The sequence below is a fragment of the Glycine soja genome, chromosome 12 (assembly GCF_004193775.1).
Source record: "Glycine soja cultivar W05 chromosome 12, ASM419377v2, whole genome shotgun sequence".
Classification (NCBI taxonomy): Eukaryota; Viridiplantae; Streptophyta; class Magnoliopsida; order Fabales; family Fabaceae; genus Glycine; species Glycine soja.
This window is the reverse complement of record NC_041013.1, coordinates 27329312-27350270: the sequence shown is the minus strand read 5'-3', so window position 1 is coordinate 27350270 and position 20959 is coordinate 27329312. Positions and strand designations below refer to the sequence as shown.

The 20959-nt window shown below is 31.6% G+C and overlaps 1 protein-coding gene across 1 annotated transcript; it reads right to left on the bottom strand.

Annotated features, from left to right (window-relative positions):
• Positions 1–1026: 1026 nt before the first annotated feature.
• Positions 1027–17370, bottom strand: LOC114378537 (probable LRR receptor-like serine/threonine-protein kinase At1g53430). The gene is made up of 24 exons (XM_028337154.1): positions 17007–17370; positions 11403–11580; positions 10859–10930; positions 10465–10533; positions 10133–10204; positions 9968–10039; positions 9748–9819; positions 9566–9637; positions 9138–9209; positions 8950–9024; positions 8791–8862; positions 8005–8076; positions 7795–7860; positions 7550–7609; positions 7426–7470; positions 7301–7347; positions 3972–4342; positions 3640–3835; positions 3427–3564; positions 3002–3114; positions 2674–2884; positions 2327–2564; positions 1899–2049; positions 1027–1580 (listed from the first exon to the last, which is right to left on the bottom strand). Exons 1-24 carry the CDS (start codon positions 17110–17112, stop codon positions 1185–1187), a joined length of 3036 nt encoding a protein of 1011 aa, XP_028192955.1. The 5' UTR covers positions 17113–17370; the 3' UTR covers positions 1027–1184.
• Positions 17371–20959: the final 3589 nt, after the last annotated feature.

Below are 20959 nucleotides of genomic sequence, written 5' to 3'. Positions count from 1 at the left end.
GTAGAATCAGATTGCTAGTATTTTACTCTTGGAGGAGATGAGGCTTGGTCGTTTTGGAGAGGTTCTATTTATTTGGTGGTTGGTGTGTGTGTGGGTGTTTATATCAACTAATCTGGTATTGAAATTGGACAGAAGTCTAGATGTGGTTGAGATAAGTCTGGGTGTTTATATCAGCTTTCAAAACATTAAAATATAACCATTTAAAGTTAATTAAAGTTAAAAAAAGATATTAAGAAAGTATCAACTGTAAATTGTTTTGAAAATTAATTTTAATTGAAAAAAGAACCAATGCGGTACGAATATATATTGTTACATTCAATGTTAATTAAAAAAATTGAATATTAATTAAAACAATTTAAAGATACAAAATCTCTGACAGGATAATCAATTTAAAAAGTATAAATATTTTATTTTATACTTTGACTGATAGCATTCAAATGTTTTTCTAGGATAATCAATTAATTTTTTTTATACAATTTAGTAATTGATGTCAATCTATTTTAAGAGACTAATTTTGTTAAGTGTAATTTAAAATTGATAGGCATTATTAAATAGGATAGAATATAAATTTATAATCATGGGCATTATTTTATACAAGGATTGAATATTATATATGAAGTAAAATTAATATTAAAATTATGTTAATAATTTTTTAACAATAAGTTATAAATTAATAAGATATTTTTAGTATAATGTTCATAATTTGAAGTATATAATGTGCATAATATAATATTACTATTTATTTCCATTAATGAATTAAATAATTAATTATTCATATTTGTCAACACAACTTTAAGTTAAATATAAATTTAAAATTTAAATTAAATTTAAAAACATGAACGTCATTAATATTTTTATATTATAAATTTAAAATTTATTATTATATATTGATATTTTTAATATACTCTCGTGCATTGCACGGGTTATTATACTAATTTATTTAAACTCATGAAATCATGTGGATTCAACACTCCTTCTAACTAGTCTCACATAATTTTGCAATTTTTAATAAAGATTATAAAAGAATGTGTTGAAAACGCGTTGAAGAGTATATGCTATTAGATAAGTATATTGTAGGTGCTATCTCTCTGTGCTGCAAATTTATCTCCTACAAAAAAGAACTGGAATTTAACGTTTAGTAGTCCTCTTTAATTTTTTTAATGAAGTCACACATCAAGTGAATCTTAAACAAGTTTACTGGTTGAAGAATAATCATCTCCACTTGGAAGAGATATGGAGGAGTCAACCCATGGTCCATCTTCTGATATGTGTCTTTGCTTCATACTTTCTTGTGAGTATGCGGAAGAAACAAGAGTTTGGCTGTCTTGTGATAGCAATTCGAAGGCTTTAAATCTTACATCTTGGTTGCTCTCACTGCGCTTGATTATCGGCGCTTGGATTGGAATTTTTCCTTCAAGCATGCTCACTACAGATGACATGGTTGGTCTAAGAGTGGGAGATGGATTGGTACATAAGAGTGCCAAGCTCAGCATTCTCATGGCCTCCTCTGGGGAGTATTTTGAACCAAGATTTGGATCCACCAATTCCAGAAGGTTTCCTTGCTCTTGGAGAACATATGCCTACAAATAGAAATTTAACCAAACCATAAATATAATCCAAACACAAGATCATTTGCGAAAGATAAAAAAAAAAACGATTAGCAAAAAGTAATAAATCCTTTACTTTAATAAATATCATTTATCTTATCTCTCAATTTGTAATTCTATATTTCTCTGTGATTTTGAAAATGAGCTTTTGTTGCCAGAGATATAGTTGGCATATGCTTAGCCATATAGAAATGGGATAAGACTCAGATAAACATGGCAAAAGTATTGAATGCAAATGCTCCCACACATTGCTTCTGGTTATCATCACAAAACTACAAGAGTTCAACTTACCCAATCTAGAAGATATACAAACTCCTCCTTTGGCCTGTATTTTGTGTTGCTTTTTCCACTGACAATCTCTAAAGCTACAACTCCAAAGCTATATACATCTGCTTTATCCGTCAAGTAACCTCTCATAGCATATTCTGGAGCCATGTAACCACTATTAAGACATGTAGTAACCAATAGTCAGCGATTTCACAAAACAATGAAACATAAGTATTCCTAGGATTATTTAATTGATTATAACTTCATGCAGGAGACAAATTGTGGACAGCAGTGCAAGCCAATTGTTTAAGCTAATAAAATTAATAATGAAATACTATCAACTAAGTATGAACCAAGTCTTGGACTCTTGGTTTTTTATGCTACTTATAAAATATCATCTATTTATGATCTAAATCCTGGATGCAAGCTAATAGATGTGTCACAGTACTAACATTGTTCCAGCTATACGTGTACTGATATGAGTATTCTCTTCTTCATCAAGCTTAGCTAAACCAAAGTCAGAGATCTTGGCATTCAGATCCTTGTCAAGTAAGACATTGGTTGCCTTAATGTCCCTGTGTACTATTTTCAACCTTGACTCCTCATGAAGATAAGCCAATCCCCTTGCTATCCCCACACAGATCTTCATTCTTGTGGGCCAATCCAAGTGCAGCTTCTGCTCTTGTTCACCTACGGGAAATGTGGGGGGAAGGAAAGAAGATTTTTTCTGTTATATATTAATTTTGAAGCAGAAACCTACACACAAACACAAGGTATTCGTTGCCCGTAAAGCATTTACCAAAAAGTGCATGAGCAAGACTGTTGTTCTCCATGTATTCATATATTAGTAGCAACTGGTTTCCTTCAATGCAACAGCCATAAAGCTTCACCAGATTTGGATGCTGCAAAGCAGATATCATTCCAATTTCATTGACAAATTCACGGTTCCCTTGTTTCGATTTGGAGGAGAGCTGCTTAACAGCAATCACATGACCATCTGACAACACACCCTGTGATTAAACCATGGCATCGGCATTATGTTTTTATAAAAGTATTGTGGGATAAGTGGCATACCCCGATGCTTTGAAATCATATTCGGATTATATCTGATGATTAAGTTTGTTTACCTTGTATACAGGCCCAAATCCTCCTTCACCTATCTTATTTGCAGGGTCTAAGTTATTAGTAGCTGCTTTAATTTGTCTTAAGCTGAAATAACCCGTTTTCAATTCTAGAAGTTCTGCAGCAGGGAAGATTTGTAAATAAAATCACTATTCTATTATAAAATCAACAAATAAGAGGGGTGGGGGGAGGAGAAAGGAGACACACAAAGAGAAAATATAGAGAAAGCAACAAATATTTGCAACGACAACGAACCTAAATCCACATTTTCTTTTAAATTTGTCATCATTTTGGAACTTCAAAGTAAATTTAATGTCTTAATATAATATATTTGGATAAATCATACACTGTAAATGTATATTCTTTTATTAACAGAAAGCAATTTACAAGAGCAGCAACTAAGCACTTTTATTTTGGATTTGAGTCTTACCTTTATCTGTTGTATCTTTCTTACAAATGAAACCCATCTTCCAAAGGAGAACCAGTATCAATATGACAAGCCCACAAGATGCAGCAACAATTCCAACAATGACTCCAGTAGACAGTCCTTTTGAAGGATTCTCAAAGTCTAGAACAAAGTAGAAATGCTTATAGAACATGACATAACATGGTAATTGAAAGAACAAATAATAATAACACTTACTTGGTATCATCTCGATAGCAGATATAAGAGGTCCATATACACCTCTATCAGGAATGGCAGTAGTTCCTTTCCCTGCCCAGTATAAGTGGATTTCCAAGGTGCCATCATCAACATCAACATCAAATTCCTTAGTGATGTTCTTTCCAACTCCACCAGCTTCTTCCATAATATTAAAATCTTTCAAATATCTAATACCCTGCGAAGATGCAGCATTGAGAATTTCTATCTTTAATTCTGAACTTTTGTTTTACTCGAATACCAGATATGAAATACGACAAAAATGTAAGAATGGACCAAAACAAAGTAACAAAGTATTTTGCGTCAACACTCACTTGAATTGACACATCAAATATGCGCCTTCCTAGACTGCTAAAAGTCTGATCATTAGAAAACATTATCTCAGCAAAATGGAGCTTCACTTTATAATTGCCCTTTGGAAGACAAAGGCCATAGTAGTTAAGCGACAGAGGGGAAAGGCGAGCATTTTGGTAGTAATCTGGACCCGTAATATTCAAAGAAAACGTATTTTGTGCTATAAAACCAGCATCAGCATTTCCCAAATATACTCCTGTGCTGCTATAAGCCCATTGTGCTTCATTTCTAAGAACAAAGTTTGAAATCCCATTTTGCTGGAGGTCACCAAAATAGTTATTGCCTTCAAACACCCCTTGATCTCCTCCACAGTTTATGAACAATGACTTGTCTGCAAGACAGTGAAAATCTCAGAAGTTAATCTTAACAAAAACAATCACACAGCTTTATTCACAAAATTATTCTACTGTATGTAAACATTTTGTCTTAATTACAGATTTAGTCCCTTATTTATCATCATTTCTCAAATTTGGTCCCTCCATTTTTTTCATTTACGAATTTGATCCTCCACTATTTTAATTGTGCTATGTGGGTTCATCTGATAACTTGACATTGAATATTTAACAAAAATGTTGATGTTGCACTCTACTGTAGTGCTAATGTTAGGAGCCAAGAATCAGAATGGGAAAGACAAGATAGATTTTATTGAATAGTAAGAAAAGAACAAACATAAGAGAGAAAACTCTTCTCCAGGCTCCAAGGATTTTTGTTAGGGACTCAGAAACAGAGGCAACACCAGCAGAACCAGAGGTCAGAATAGCAAATCAGGGGGTGCGAGAAGAAGCAAAACCCAAGAGAAAGATTGTTAAACCATCTTACCTCAGTGACTACATCTGAGGAAGATTGGTGAATCAGCAAAGACACCACGAATCAGGAATATCCTTGCTTGATGTTGTCTGCCTTAGGGAGACAGCACTAACAAATTCTGTTATTTCAAAACATTCTAGAATCATTTGCTGTTACAGGAAGCCTATATATATGTAAATAACAAGCAAGGAAATCAATGAAAATTATACCATTACTCCTCTTGTGTCTTTCTTTCTCTGTGCCTTTTCCCTCTTTATCTAGAGGTTCTGGTTCCTCTAAAACTAGTAGCATGGGTGCTAACAATTTTCCCTTCACAAAGAGCTGCTGGTCCATAACAAATTATCCAAATCTGAATCTCTCCTATCCTTCTTCCCTTATTTATATCTAATAAACCCCTCTAACTAACTAACTTATTATTAGTCTAACTATGCTAACTAACTTTCCATTCTCCTTATATCCTAACAATACACCCTTCCTAAAAATCAACGTTGTCCTCAAGGTTGGAATTTGAAAACTGAAATGACACACTTCCTCGAGTTTTTTTCTTTCCATTTGAAATTTCCTTTCTTCTTCAACCTTTCGCTAGGCTTCCTCGGCAATGTATGTAACCTAATGAGTAAGTTCTTGTCTTTGTCCTACTTGCTGCTCTGCTATTCACGCTCAGCTCGTTTGCAGTTCTCTTTGCCTTTAATAGTGTTGATGCTGAAAACTTTTGCATTGCAAACCCACTGGAAGCTTCTTGAACATGTGCAAAGATATCCTTTGACACATAAAAATGGCCCTTTTCTGCTAAGACTACCCCAGCACCATTGGCAGCCTATAAATTAGAAGAATGTTGAATCAGAACTCTGGTATAAAGTTCTTTGGCCTTTTCCAAATGAGTAGATTCTAGCTTTGAATTTCTCTTCTCATTGGGAACTGCTACAAAGCAGTTCCAGATTCCCTGTAATGACTTTATTGCCCTTAGCATCTTAGACAATGATTTACTAGTTGTTTCCAGTGGGTTGGTGTTTAGTGGTTTAGCTTACATGACAAAATTCCTTAGCTTTGTCAACAAAGAAGACCCATCCCTCTCCTTGAAAAGTTGTAGCTCTGATGATGACGACCCATTAAGGGTCGTATGTGAGCTTGCATTCTATCTTTGTCTTGTCTCCAGCCGATGTGAAACTTGGGTTTTTCCCAATAACATTTACTACGCAAGAATAAGATCTTGTGATGATAATTGTGAGATCCCCTTCTTGTTCCTGTATTTTCTGCTACAAATTCTCAGGCTCTTCCCCTATGATCTCCTCTACCACCTTGACCTCAACGATTTTCGAGTCTGTCTTTGACACCAAGCTCCTCCCCACTGATGGCTTCAATTCTCTCATTGGCAGAACCCTCAAGAGCTTTTACTAAATCGCTGTCTTGTTGTGAATTTGTTACCCACACACCCAACTGCAAAGTTGATACTGTCAGCATGGGTTGTTTGTCCTCTTTTTCCAACTCAAGACCCTTTTTCTTGATCAACAATTGTAGCATCTGTTTTATCTCTTTAATTTCCTCAATGGTTTTCTTGATCTTGATTTCAGAGGGTTGCTCCTCCTCGATGATTTCCTCCTTTTTAACCTCAAGAGCGTTTTCTAAACTTTTTAGTTGTCGATGCTTCAACTCTGAATTGATGACTTTTCAAGGATGATGGTACAACCTACAAGAATTGGATTCCTCTTTCTCACTAGATCCGTTATTATCACTATTCTCCTCTTCAGGATTCTTGTCTTTGTTGACTGAGTTTTCCCCACCATCTGAAGGTGTCTTTCCTTTCTTGAATTCAAGAAGTAATTCCTTGATTTGCCTCATGTCCAACAATCTTTCTTTTATGAGATCCATATTTTTTTTCAAGTCTGTAATCACCTTTCCATGCTCGCCGGCCAATTTCTCCAAAGCGCTGACTTTGTTCTCCATCGTGCAATCGGTCAAACCAATTTTTAGGAGCCAAGAATCATAATGGGAAAGAAAAGATAGATTTTATTGAATAGTAAGAAAAGAACTAAATATAGGAGAGAAAACTTTGTTCCAAGGATTTCCCCTTCACAAAGGATTTCTTTTTTCACGAAGAACTAATGCTCAATTACAAATTATCCAAATCTGAATCTCCCCTATCCTTTTATCCCTATTTATATCTAATAAACTCTTCTAACTAACTAACTAACTTATTAATAGTCTAACTATGTTAACTAACTTTTCCTTCTCCTTATATCCTAACAGCTAAGTTAGCACATCCACTACAGACGTGACATTTTTCTGCATTGTCATGTCAGCATTTCTATTAAATATTGGATTTCAAGTTAATGGATGGATTAAAATTGCACAATTATAATAGTGAAAGATCAAATTCACAGAAAAAGTTAAAAAATAAGGGGACCAAATTTGAGAAATGACAATAGTAAGGAGACCAAAAGTGCAATCTGCCAAAAAAAATTTTTACTAAGTGCGCACTCACATTGGGGTTTTTCTGCACAAGGAAGGTCCCTCTTCAAACAAAAAGTTCTACAAAATGATATAGTTAGTTTCAACAGATATGATGCAATGGTGATAAATCAAGTGGAAAATAAGCTATAAGCTTACGACGCCGAAGTTACTGCTGAAGAAAAATGGCTTGAAGCCAAGTTCCTGTTCAGTTATAGTAAAAGGTTAGTATTGGCATAGCTGAAAGAAATACCTATATATTGCTAGACAAAGAGAACCTTACACATCCAAGAGCTGACAGCTAGTTGCAGAAGAGTTTGTAAAATTGTTGTAAGATAGATCTCTGAAAGAGAAACATATGGTAAGATTCAATTTAATTTTTCATCATTAAATTACTACTCAAGATTAGTCACGAGAAAGAACTGGAAGAATTAGTATCATTGTATCAATAATATAGTATATGGTGTAATTCTGTAAAGGTTCTAAATTATGAAATTAGAGAAAACGCAATGAATAAAATATGCTAACATATTATTCTTGAAGCTCAGTATCCAGTCCTGAATTGGTCCGCTTAGAGAATTATTTGTTAGGAACCTGCATCAATTCAATAAATAAGAAGCAACCAATTTTCTATATATATATATATATATATATATATATATACAGAGAGAGAGAGAGAGAGAGAGAGAGAGATCCTTTTGGTTAATCTTCTGGTCAGGAAATGGAATGTTCACTTACAAGTAGTCTAGGTTATCCAATTTTTGTATTGAATCTGGGACCGAACCAGTCAACATGTTAAAGCTTAGGTCTCTGTAAGAAAAACAAGATAGTCATGATGAAGAGGTAATGAATCACGAGTCATGGACATATACCTGATACATCAAATCCTAAGAACAAAATATTGGGAATCTTTTCAAGCTTCTATTTTGAAACTAGTCATTTTCAGTGCCATGTGAAAACACATACGCACAGCATAACAATATTATGGATATTATTTTCTACAAATTACTCCTACCAAAAGGATTAGTACAAGTTTATTGATTATGTATCACACTATTGTCATACAAAAAACTATGTTCCAAATTACCCAAAATAAAGGATAGACAATCTTTTTTATCTCACGGGGATGAGTTAGTTCAATAGTGTTAAAAATAACCTTGAAAACCATTATCACAACAACCCCCAAGATGAGAACATAAAAATGAGTGATGAAGACAACCAACAGAATTAGTTCACAAAAAATAGTTGGAAATACTATAATAATCTTTAAATTTAAGTAATACGTAAACATTTTCTAATGAAGGTAAACCCTTTGAAACGAATTAGGGGAAATAAAACAAGAGATTAACAGTACAAAATGGAGTGCCTCTTCAAACATTTAGAACTATTATTATATAAACAATTTTAAGATGGAGTGCACACTTAAAATGATTGGAGTGCAGAAATGAGGAGAAAACCTTAAATGGTTGAAAAAATGATGCGAAAAAGAAAACATGAGCTGAATACCCTATTGATGAAACTTACAAAGTAGCCAAGTTTGCCATTTCTCCAATGTAACCTGGAATAGAACCCGTGATTAAGCAATTTCTCAATTCCCTGAGTCACAGAAATATACCACTTCACTGTAAGCCCAAATGAATCTTATAGTTCTTCACAAAAGTAGTTGATGATGTTTCAACTCACAGTCGTTTCAATTTTGTCAAATTCTTCAGATCAGGAAATGTCATACTTGGTCCACCATTCAAATCAGTTATTCTCCTGATACAGAAATGTTCATCAATGAAACAAGAAATGTTCCATGAACATTGCACAATATGCACGAGATAAAATGCACCAATTCAGGAATATTCTTGAAAGAAGCAAGTCCTCACAATTCAGTCAAAAGTTTCAACTGAGATATAGTGGGAGGAATCGGGCCTTCCATATTTGTTCCCTGCAAATCCCTATCAAAAACATAACATCTAATCAGAAAATAGAAAGAAAGTTAACAAGGAAGCAAATGGTAACTGTCTCATGTCGCATCCATTTCTTACATTTCACTTTATGAACACTTTGAATGCTCTTAATTGCTTTATGCATAGTTTTTACTTTTTGTTTTCTAAAACCTTTATACCAATACAGATACAGACGAGAATATCATAATATTCTTACTGTTTTTAACTGACTTAACTAACATCAACTATAACTAAACTATACTAATGGAACACATTTTAGTCTTACATTAAGCATGATATAAAATATATAATTTGTTTTCCTCTAACAAGAAAAAAGTAATGCATGGTTCTAAATGTATGCTCACAGTCTGATAAGATTGGTCCAGTTCCCAATGAAACTGGGTATTGGTCCAGATAAACTGCTTCCATCTATCCTACTGCAGAAAATGCAATGAATAATTTTAGAATTTAACAGAGATATGAAATAAAATAAAATAAAATAAAATAAAAACTGAAAGGAACATTTGTATCAGTTTATGTTACTCACAACTCAGTGAGATTCTTTAGTTTGCTATATGTTTCTGGTATGGTCCCTGTAAAATTATTTGCAGAAAGAAGCCTGCAAATTTGTATAAAATAATTAAAAAAATTAGCCTTCCGCAAAATAAAAAAATAGTAGGTAATTTATGGACGTCAATACAGAAAAGTGAATTATTAAAATTGATTATATATATTAAATGAAAAGGACTCGAAAGAAAGAGTCTTACAGTCTCTTCAACTTGCTCAAATTTCCAAAACTAGGTGGAAGTGGGCCTTCAAGTTGATTACATTCTAAGACCCTATAAACATGAATACCAACATCATCATTCAAGTATCCAATCTTCAATATCAACCATTTATCAATATAAAAATTAGATTCCTCCAGCACTTACAGTTCCTCAAGACTAGCAATATCACCGATTTCTGTGGGAATTCGTCCACTTAGTCGGTTTCCCAGAAGGGACCTGAACCACAGTGAGTTGTACATTGATCATTTCAAATAAGAAAACATGGAAAATAATGAAAGCCTACTTATGCAAAATTAAGTGAACTTTTATCCCTCAAAGAACGTTTCTGAGTTAAGAAATTGCTAGATATAAAACCATTTGTAAGACTGCTTAGGCTTGTAGGAGAAAGGGTCAATAACAATTAACACAATATCAAAGGCATGCCTCATTGAAAGAGCTGGACAAAAAACACAAAAGAAAGGTAATGGAAGACTTACAAAACGACCAGGGAGTTGGGAGAAAAATTTGTTGGAAGTGAGCCACTGAGATAGTTGCGAGTGAGATCACTGCACAAGGTATAAAAGTTCTTATTGTTAATTTTTCACATTCACATAAACAAATATAACAGGTCTAAAATACATATAAATGTTAAAATAATGCCATAACTATACAATCCTGCTATAACAACTTTATATTTTCACACATGATTTAGAAAAAGAAAGTTTGAGAAGAAAGTCACGGGAGATGTGTCCCATATTGCAAGCGCAGTTTTGACTTGTGACTACAACAGTAATGTTACATAGCTATAATCAACATTTTATATGACAGTGACAACATTTATGGCCACACACAAGAAAAAATACAGGAAAAAAAATATTTACAATCACTTACAGTTCTTTCAGTTGTGTGAGATTTCCAAATTCACTGGGGAAAACTCCTGATATATTTTGACCCTTCAGAAAGCTATCATCGCCAAACTATGGTATTAGTATCCCATAAAGAAAAATAGATTAATAACTTAAAGAGATGACCTTCGAATGAATTTTATTAATATAAGATCGAAGAAAATGTGAATGCTTTTCTTTTACAGAAGAGAATGTGAATGTTACGAAATGTTGAGCCAGAGTTTATTTGAACCTCTCATGTAAGTACTTATAACAGGTGCTTGGTTAAGCATTTAGAAACTACTCATTACTTAAATGTCTCACTAAATAAATAAATAAATAAAATTGCTTTATCTGATTATCATACAACCCACTTCCTCACAACTCATTTTCATCTTAATTTTCTATGTATCTCTCTCCTCCATCCACCCCAAAATGGGGTGGACATTTATCTTTTTCCTTTTTCTACTTTTACAACTGTTTGATTTCGAGAAAATATTCTAGGCAAAGTTCATATAGAAACTGTACAAAATACGCAGAAGAAAACGTACATCTTATCAACATGGCAAACTGATTTATTTTGGAAAGTGCAATCGCATGTGACATTCCTTACGATGTCATTGTCTATATTAATCTTGCCATTGAAGCCTCCATCCTCTATGCAGTAACGTTCTGTGACTTTCCAATTCACGTTCTCTAGTTTATCCGATATTGCTTGTAGTGCTTTCACTGCAACACAACACAACACAAATCAATTGTCTTCTTAGCCACTTAATTGTAGGATTGCCGAAGTATAAACTAACTAAAGCTAAAGTTTTAAATTCATTAATAAAAAATTATTTGTCAATAGTTCTTTTAAGACAAAAAAGATCACATTGACCAAAGAGTTTAATATATAACTTTTTTATTTAAAATTATTTTAAAATTTATTCTAGACTTCACTTACCGTTGAATTTGTTCCCGTCAACTTGTGTTTCTTCTAAAAATTAGTTAAACCTTAAAAAGCATAAACCCCAATTCATTTAAGTATCGATAATAGTTGTCAGAAAACACTTTCTAACACATTTTTTAACATACTTTTATTGATTAAAATTATTAAAAATTATAAAATTATCAAAAAAAATTCTTAAGTTATATTTGAAACTCACAATTTTATAATTTTAATAAATTTTAATTAATAATAAAGAGAGCATAAAAAAAATTATAAAAAGAATGTGCTCAGTGCATTTCTCATGTTTTGATCTCATGCATCTTAGCGATAAGTTTTATTTGTTCATCAAAGACTCAAAATGTTATATCACGGATTCATCATTAACAAAAGTTGACCGCCAATTTGGAAAAGAAAAAGTTGACCGCTAATAAAATTATTCTCTTACTTAACCAAAATTGATTGAAGTGTATGACTATATCTTACTCATGACAAATCAAACGTTAATCTAAACATTATTTTTCACCAACTCTTTAATATAATTTTAAATTGTTAACATTGTCAATTTGTCACTTTTGGTAAATTCTAGATATTGACCAGTCATATTTCAACAATCTCACGCTAAAAACTTGCAACTCTGGTTGTCAAAAGCTTGACAGGTTATTTTTTTCCAGTATATCTCGGCCGAACCATATGTTTTAGCAGAAAATATTATCTTTCAACCATCTCATATCATATTGGTACAGGTCTTGTAATTTCACAAAACTTTTAACTGGTTAAATAATGAGATAAGATCAAATAACACCAAGATGTTAAATTAAAGTGACACCAAAATTCCATCCATTCATTTGAACTTAATCTAATGATTTTAATTAAATCATTAAAAAACTCACGCTCCCTTCTCCCATTTTTTATTACTCCTCTCATCCATCATAATTCTCTTCGTTCTCCAAAATTAAGTAATCTACACCGCTATGCACTGCAAAAGCAGCCACATCCAATATGGTTCAATTGTCTCCTTTTGATCTATTAGAAAATTCAAGCTTTTCAATGTGCAGGCATGCATCGTTTTGGTAAAGATTTCATTTTTTTTAATGCCCAACTTCTAGTATAGCACTAATTCAATATTTCAACAATTACAATTTTAACATATTGATCATGAGAGTGGTGCAGGAAAATTTCTTAATATTGTGAAATCTGGAGATTCTGTTCTGCATCAACGTGACCAAGAACGAAACTTGAACTGTTAACCAAATAAAAATTATATAAATAGATTATCTCTAACAGAGCTTGAGGGATATATAAGGAGAAAAGCAGAAAAGTCTTGCTAAAGATAAGAAACTATAAGTAGAAAACATTTAGCATAAAAATGATAAGAGAGCAAAAAAATAATGGATAACGTAATTTTCTATCTCTCAATAAAAATATTTATACTTTTAAGTTGTTTAAGTAGTGCCTTAAGACACTGATTAGCACTTGTAATAGAAAAAAGTTAAATTAGTTTTTAGTCTCCTAATTTATTCTTTAGATTTAATTTATTCTTTTAGTTTTTCTTTTTTGAATTTCAATTTGGTCATCTAATTTTTTTAAATCGATTCAATTTGGCTCCCTAATTTAAATTGTAAGAAATCATATTTTGTGGCGGTTCAAAATTGTCATTAAGTAATTTTAAACGGTTAAAAAGTGTACATTTTTAAAAAAATTCATTTTAAAAATTAGAAAACCAAATTGAACAAAACAAATTAAAAGATAAAATTAAATCAATTTTAAAAATTAGAGGACTAAATTGAATAAAAAAATAAAAGCCCAAATTAATTCTAAATAATAAATTAGAGGACAAAAAACTAATTTAACCTAAAAAGAAGCCTTTAGAGCATCTACAATGCACATATGGATTGTATATGTTAATTTTGCGGACCTCATAATTCAAAATAGATTTAAATAATTTATACAGAAATTCATTCTAATGTTAAGGTAGTTAAAATGAGTGTTTAACTTAATTTTATGGATCTTTTAATACTTAAAAATATGTTATTTATGATATAAATATTTTAAACAATAATTATTTATATAAACAACAATATTTATATAAGTAATTTCATGTCACTATTCTGATGGGTAAACAAGTTAAACAACATTGTTTAAAGTTAAGTACTCATGTAAGAACTATTATGAAAGATGCTCTTAGAATATAGAATTTGATCATAAATTTAAAAGAAAAACATTTAAATTCTTTCAAAAAAATACTGCAACTAGCAACATTTTTTTTTCTTTTATTTTGAATGAAGTCATGAATGGTGGGCTATAGAATATAAGAAATTCAATTTTCGTTCAAAGAAGATGTATGACTCTTTTCCCATGAAAAACCGACAGGATCATTACTACCGTCCATGGTTTTGTTTTGTTTATTAGTTTCACAAATAATCTCTGCTTAATTATATAATTACTCTTTTAATTATAATTAAAAATTAATTAGATTTTTTAATTATTAAAAAGTTCGATCAGATTTTTTAATTATTAAAAATATTATACTTTTTGTCAGTTTTGTTGGTGTGATCGAAAATACTATACTTTTTGTCAGTTCAATCAGATTTTTAATTATTAAAAATACTATACTTTTTGACAGTTTTGGTGTGATTGACAAAAATAAATATGTAAAGTAAGAAATTTTTACATAGGTTTCCAAAATAACTAATATTAATATTAAAAGGACAATATTTTACATTGATTGTTAATATGTAAAAATATAATTTTATATTATGTAAAAATATCTATTTAAAAAACATCTATCAATTAAACTAATGCAACTAACGGAAAAAACATAATTATAGTATTTTTAAATAATTAAAAATATAATTAAATTTTGTAACGATTAACGGATTCAATTAAACTTTTTAATAATTAAAAAATAATAATTCAACTTTTAATTATAATTAAGAATCAATTATATAATTAAACCTTAAATATATATGAAATCGTGAATACGAAGCATAGAATCTTAATATATCCATAATATTTAAGAAATAGCACAGTCAAGGGGTAGTTAACATCGTCCGCAAGTACCTTTCAAGAAAAAAAAACATCGTCCGAAAGAAGTGTCCACGCACTAAGATAAAGCAAAGAGGTTAGGGTAAAAGTAAAGTAAAAGAGTCCCAATGTAATAATATATGAATAATATTTTCATATATATTTTTTCCTATATTCCTTATATATATATATATAATATTTAAATACATACATAAAATTTAGATATTAATTAAAATTGATGCAAAGAAATCAATCTCAATTCAAAAAATAATTTTAATATAAGGCCTATATGCAAAATATAATTTTGTAAAGTTAAATTAAAACATTAGTTCGTGTAGTTTTGAATTTTGACTACTTTTTATACAGTATTCACGGTAATAAAAAAAATCGTCACATTTTAAAATATTTTGAAAAAATTCCTTTGGTAAGTTGTTATAAACCCATTATACACAGTATAAAAATTCCTTTTTATACAGTATTTACGTTTTATGTAAAATGTCTAATAGATGCTCCTAGAGATATTTATCTTTTATTTTGTTAACTTTTATGTAAAATAAATCTTTTATCTTTTATGTAACTCAGCAAATAAACTTTTTAAATGTAAAAGACTTTCTAAATGAAAAATATTTAGCCCTTTTTAGAAAAAAAAAATTAACCTTTTTAACTAAATAAACTTTTATAAAAACTTTGGCCTAATTTATTTCCTAAACAAATTTGGTTAAAAAATCTCAATTGAATACCAACAGATTTTGTTGCCCTGAAAAAAAAATCTTCATTATCTTAATTGAATACCACAAAATTTGTTTATATTTTATAAAAGTCTTGATTGAATACCACAAGACTTTTTAATCATAAAAAATTCTTTTAAAATCCTTTGAAATCTTAATCCAATACATCCCTCTTAGGTAAACTAAGCTACAAACATATGTTGGATGTCCTTACCTATTTTGACTCCCTATATTTCTTCTGGTTTAGATGCTCTTTTTTCTGTTTCATGTTACTAACGGTATAATCTGTTTCAAAAATATTTATGTGTGCTAACTATTTTGAATTTTTTCTAAAACATAAAAATGAGTTAAAACACTTTATTTAATCAAATTTCTATCGTAAGATGAAAAAGAGCACCAACCAATTATCTGTACAAGGTATGGGCTGCAGCAAATGAAAGCAGAGCTATTCTGTTTCCTCTGCTTTTGCCATAAATAATGTGGAACTGTCTCCACTCTGTAGTTGTTTTTGACATTCTCAACAGTGACAACAATAGTTAAAATGAAAATTTGCTGCTAACCCCCAATTGACCAAACCCAGTTGTATTGTCAAATTTCATGACTGGCACATGTCAATGAAAATGTCACTATTTGGTTAAAAGCATTCTCTACAAAAGGTCCATAATTATAAAATATCTTCTCAATAAATCAATCATGAACATAATCTATCCAAGTTCTTATAACCATATGATATTATATCAGATGGATGATTCAAGCGTTGAGTTTATTGACTATATTATAAACATTGGCCTTATTCAAAAGGTTAAAAAAATAAATACATAAACACATGAGTGGTCCTCCACCCTTGTGATTGCGATTTCCAACATCTCACATGGGATGTGTCAATCAATGGGGACCAATTGTTCATAATGTTTTGGGATCACTAAAAAACATTCCTAAGGGACGATTAACTCAACAAGAAAAAACCCCAAATTGAAATGATCTCATAAAAAAGGCAAAATTTGATATAATGAAGAATCCAACATTAATAGAAGAGACCGAGTAAACCAAATTGAATTCAATTTGAGAATGTAACATGCAAAACCTAAGAAAATGATCCATTGATAACATTCAAAAGTACCCAGATGGGAAAAACAGCGTTGAAAGTTTCATGAACAATCTAAGTTTCAGAAACGCAAAGAGTCAACACACCCTTGACCCTTGTGTTTAATCCAAAGTATACAGGAGAAAATGATGCAAAACCCTCAATTTTTTCAGTTTCTAATTTCTATGTTCATCTTTATTGCATAGGTGAGAACGGTTAGAAGGGTGGTTAATTAAAGCCAAAAAGGCAGTTTCTTCTTCTATGCTGAGTTATGAAAAGCAAGTTTCAAAAGAATTCTTTTGTGGTTCCAATAACTGCATACACGAGCAACCAAACCAACCAATTTTAAACAACAAAATCCACAGCAAAACAAAGCGCGGAAGCGTACCTTCATCTCGCGGTATGCGTTGAGCATTGGATTCTTCAAACACTTGCAAGCAATTCAAAGCCACAAACCCCAAGATAAGAGCATAGACTAACCGCAACATCATCATGTTGCTGTCTCAAACCTTCAAAATCGTTGGTTTGTTTTGACACAGAACCGTCCACAGTGTGATGACACACTAAGATAAACAAGAGTTAGTAGTAGGATTTGTCTCTCCGTGCGTGTCTGTTTGTTTAAGGGATAAAGAGAGGCTTTGAAAGTTGAGAGATATTTTACCAACAGTATACCATAAGAAAGAATACAGGCGAATTTGAATGAGAACAAAAGAAGAAATAAAAGAAAAGGTATAAACTATGGATGCAAGACTAAACAATCTTTAACAGCTTTTGAAAGTTTCTTAACAGAAAAAATTTTATATTTTCAGTAAAAAAAAATCTTAGAAGTACTTATACTTTATATCCAAATATGTATTATTGGTTTTCAAATTCGGTGACATGACTTAATCCACAGTCAACACACGGCATTAGTTGGACATAAATTTTGATGCCATGATTCCCTGTATGCCTGGCAAAGAGCGGCGGCGCCCATCTTTTCCATTTTTCACTTTTCCCCATACGTATGTGAATGCATATATGTATTTTACATGCAATGAAAAGAGATTCAAGAAAATATTTTATGTTATTTGATTTTTATTTAATTAAAAATTATTATCATAAGATTATTAATTTTAAAATAATTTTTTAAAATTATATTTATTATAGTTTTTATTGATTAATAATATAAATAATTTACATTGATATATTAATAAAATTATAATCATAACTTATATAACATAGAAAGAAAAAATAAATCAAATTATTTATGAGTTTAATTTTATGTATTGTCAAATCAAAAATTTATAATGTCATTAAAAAAATTATAATAGATATAATGGATAAGATAATTATTATAAAAGATCATAAACATATTATATATCAACTTTTTTTTATAATAAATATACTATGATGTTTATGTTTAGTCTTTCTATTTTTTTTTTAATCTTCTTCTTATCAAATTCATCCCTATGTCTAAGAGTGTCAATTTGGAATCGCAAGCGGGTCCTTGCGCGAATTGTCTTGTATGGGACCCTATAGACGAGAATGGTTTTCCCGCTGGGATGGAAATAAATATTTTCCCGTGGGCACAACGAGGACTGGATCATACCCCTTATCTCGTAGGGTTTGTAACAATCCGCCTCGTCGCTACAATATCATCACTCTAAATCGTGAAAATTTTAATTTTTAATTGAAAACTCTGTTAATTTACTTATGAAAAATGAAAGTAAATTTTTCACGATATACATTCATCAAACAACGCACCATTACTTAAATGAATACATATACATATACATACATACATACATATACATACATACATACATACATACATATATATATATAGGTATAGTAACTCAGTACACATCATTCACATAATTGAAAGTAAATTAGTTCATACATATAATTAAATATGTGATTTACATCCTCAATTCAAAAAAAGTATTATGAAACCAGCTACGGAGGAGCTAATTAACAAAACACAACTCTCTCCCAAAATAATCACAACGTCATCACGTTGGCTTGACAGCTTCACAAAAGAATCTCACTTTATGTACTCTACTACTGTCATTTTGCTCCCATGAACAAAGGTTCGCGAACATCACAGGTACCAACCATACAGTACAAAAATTATGAGACTGAGTTTATTATAAAAGAAATTAACACAAAAATCAAATAACCATAATTAGTAAGAAAACATTAACAATTACCATAAGCATACACAAACATCCATTAGTCCAACATACACTCAACAAGTAGTCATCATCCATCCAGAGTTTCAATCAATCATGCTCAGTGTGATACATGCACTTGACCTAAACTCTCAAATGCAATGTAGTATCATTCATCAAGGAAATAGCCTAAGCGTGTCCACACGACACTCTCATTTAGGAAAACTAGGTAGTAAGTGTCGAGGTCACCCTGTCGTGCACAAGCAACTCCCCCCTCCCTCACGATGATTAGCCTGAGTCTCAAGGGAGTTCCAAACTGAGTGACATGTCCTTCATGCTTTACATGCCTCATGATACCTAAGCACACTTAGTGGAGAATCTTGGACTTGAACTTGGATTAGTGGGCTGAACCATAGCTAAAATTCACTAATCATAATTAGTGAAATTTTGGCTCCACAAATTTAATTTCAAATTCAAGTGAAATTTGAATAGAAATTCAAATTTCCCTCCAATTTTGTGTGACACTTAGGCTACAAATAGAGGTCATGTGTGTGCATTTTTTCAACTTTTATCATTTGAGAATTACACTTCAAAGTTCAGACCTCATTTTGTAGAAGCAAAGAATTTGACTTTTGATGTTTTGATGATGCCATATGATCGTGATGATTTGATGCCTTATGAAAATGTGCTTCTCAAGTTTAATTCAAGACAAAAATTCAAGAATACAAGATACAACATCAAGAAGATCTCAAGTGTTTTAGGAAGGGAATTCCAAATTGAAAATACAAAAGGTTTGGCCAAGAAATTTAAGCAAAAATGTCTTTTTCAAGAGATTTACTCTTTGGTAATCGATTACCAGAGGATGTAATCGATTACCATCGGCCAAAATGACTTATAACAACTATTAGAAATTTGAATTCAAATTTTACAATGTGTAATTGATTACACATGGATGGTAATCGATTACCAGCAGTTACTGAACATTTTGATTCAAGTTTTAAAGTCTGTAATCGATTACACAAGTCTTGTAATCGATTACCAAAGGAGATTTTCAGAAAATTATTTCCAAGGGTCACAACTTTTCAAATGGTTTTTACATGGCCATCAAAGGTCTATTTATATGTGACTTGGAACACGAATTTGTTTAGAGTTTTTTAGAACAAAAAAGTCTTATCCTCTCTGAAATTCTGATACCAATGCCAGATGTCGTACAGGATGTCACGACATCACGCTTCAGAACATGCAGGTTATGTTTGAGTGTGTGAACAGATTAAACAAGTAAATAACACAAGAGAATTGTTAACCCAGTTCGGTGCAACCTCACCTACATCTGGGGGCTACCAAGCCAGGGAGGAAATCCACTAAAATAGTGTTAGTTCAAGGTCTAACAGCCACTGTTTACAACCTTCTCACCTAACCACTACCCGTGCAATCTCTACCTAAGAGCCACTCTTAGATATGAGAACCCCGCTCACTCCCTCTCAATCACACTCCCGTGTTTACAAATCAATCAAAGACACACCAGAGATTTCTCTCTGAACAAAAGGGATCAACCCTACACACTAGAGATCAACTCTACACACTAGAGATCAACTCTACACACTCAGGTCCAACACTTGATGTTAGGGTACCATCAAGGTGGCTCACAAAACACTCAAGTCCCAAAACTCACAAAATAACTCTTCAATCCCGGACTTGGTACAGAACTCGTGCAGCCTTCGTGTTTATATAGCAGTGAGCGTATCTGGGCTGCAACTTCTTGTGCTGGATGAGATCTATCATTCTTCTGAAAAAATCTGCACTTAAAGATCTAAAAGATACAGTTTGATCTTTTAGTTTTTATCTTTAATCTTTAATCTTTAATCCCTGAACGAACTCTTCTAGTTTGTAATTCGAACTTTAATTATCTTTTAATTCGTTCCTAAAGATAGATCATCTTATCTCTTGCTAACTGCACAATAATCTGTTAAAGATATAACAGATTTATATGTCCAGTATTTTCGGGCCAGATGTCCTGGACATCGTATCCGACATCGTGGATCCTGCAGCTTCAATGCTTTTAGCAACTCCAGTATTTTCGGGCAGGATGTCCTGGACATTGTATCCGACATCGTGGATCCTGCAGCTTCAATGCTTTTAGCAATTCCAGTATTTTCAGGCAGGATGTCCTGGACATTGTATCCGACATCGT

Excerpts from the sequence above, each read along its gene's own strand:
- LOC114378537 (XM_028337154.1), bottom strand. The coding sequence starts at position 17,112 with ATGATGATGTTGCGGTTAGTCTATGCTCTTATCTTGGGGTTTGTGGCT. Across the intron at positions 10,931-11,402 it reads GTTTGCCATGTTGATAAGAT|CTTTCTGAAGGGTCAAAATA; the intron begins GTACGTTTTCTT and ends TGGCGATGATAG. Across the intron at positions 8,077-8,790 it reads ATGGCAAACTTGGCTACTTT|AGACCTAAGCTTTAACATGT; the intron begins GTAAGTTTCATC and ends TTTTTCTTACAG.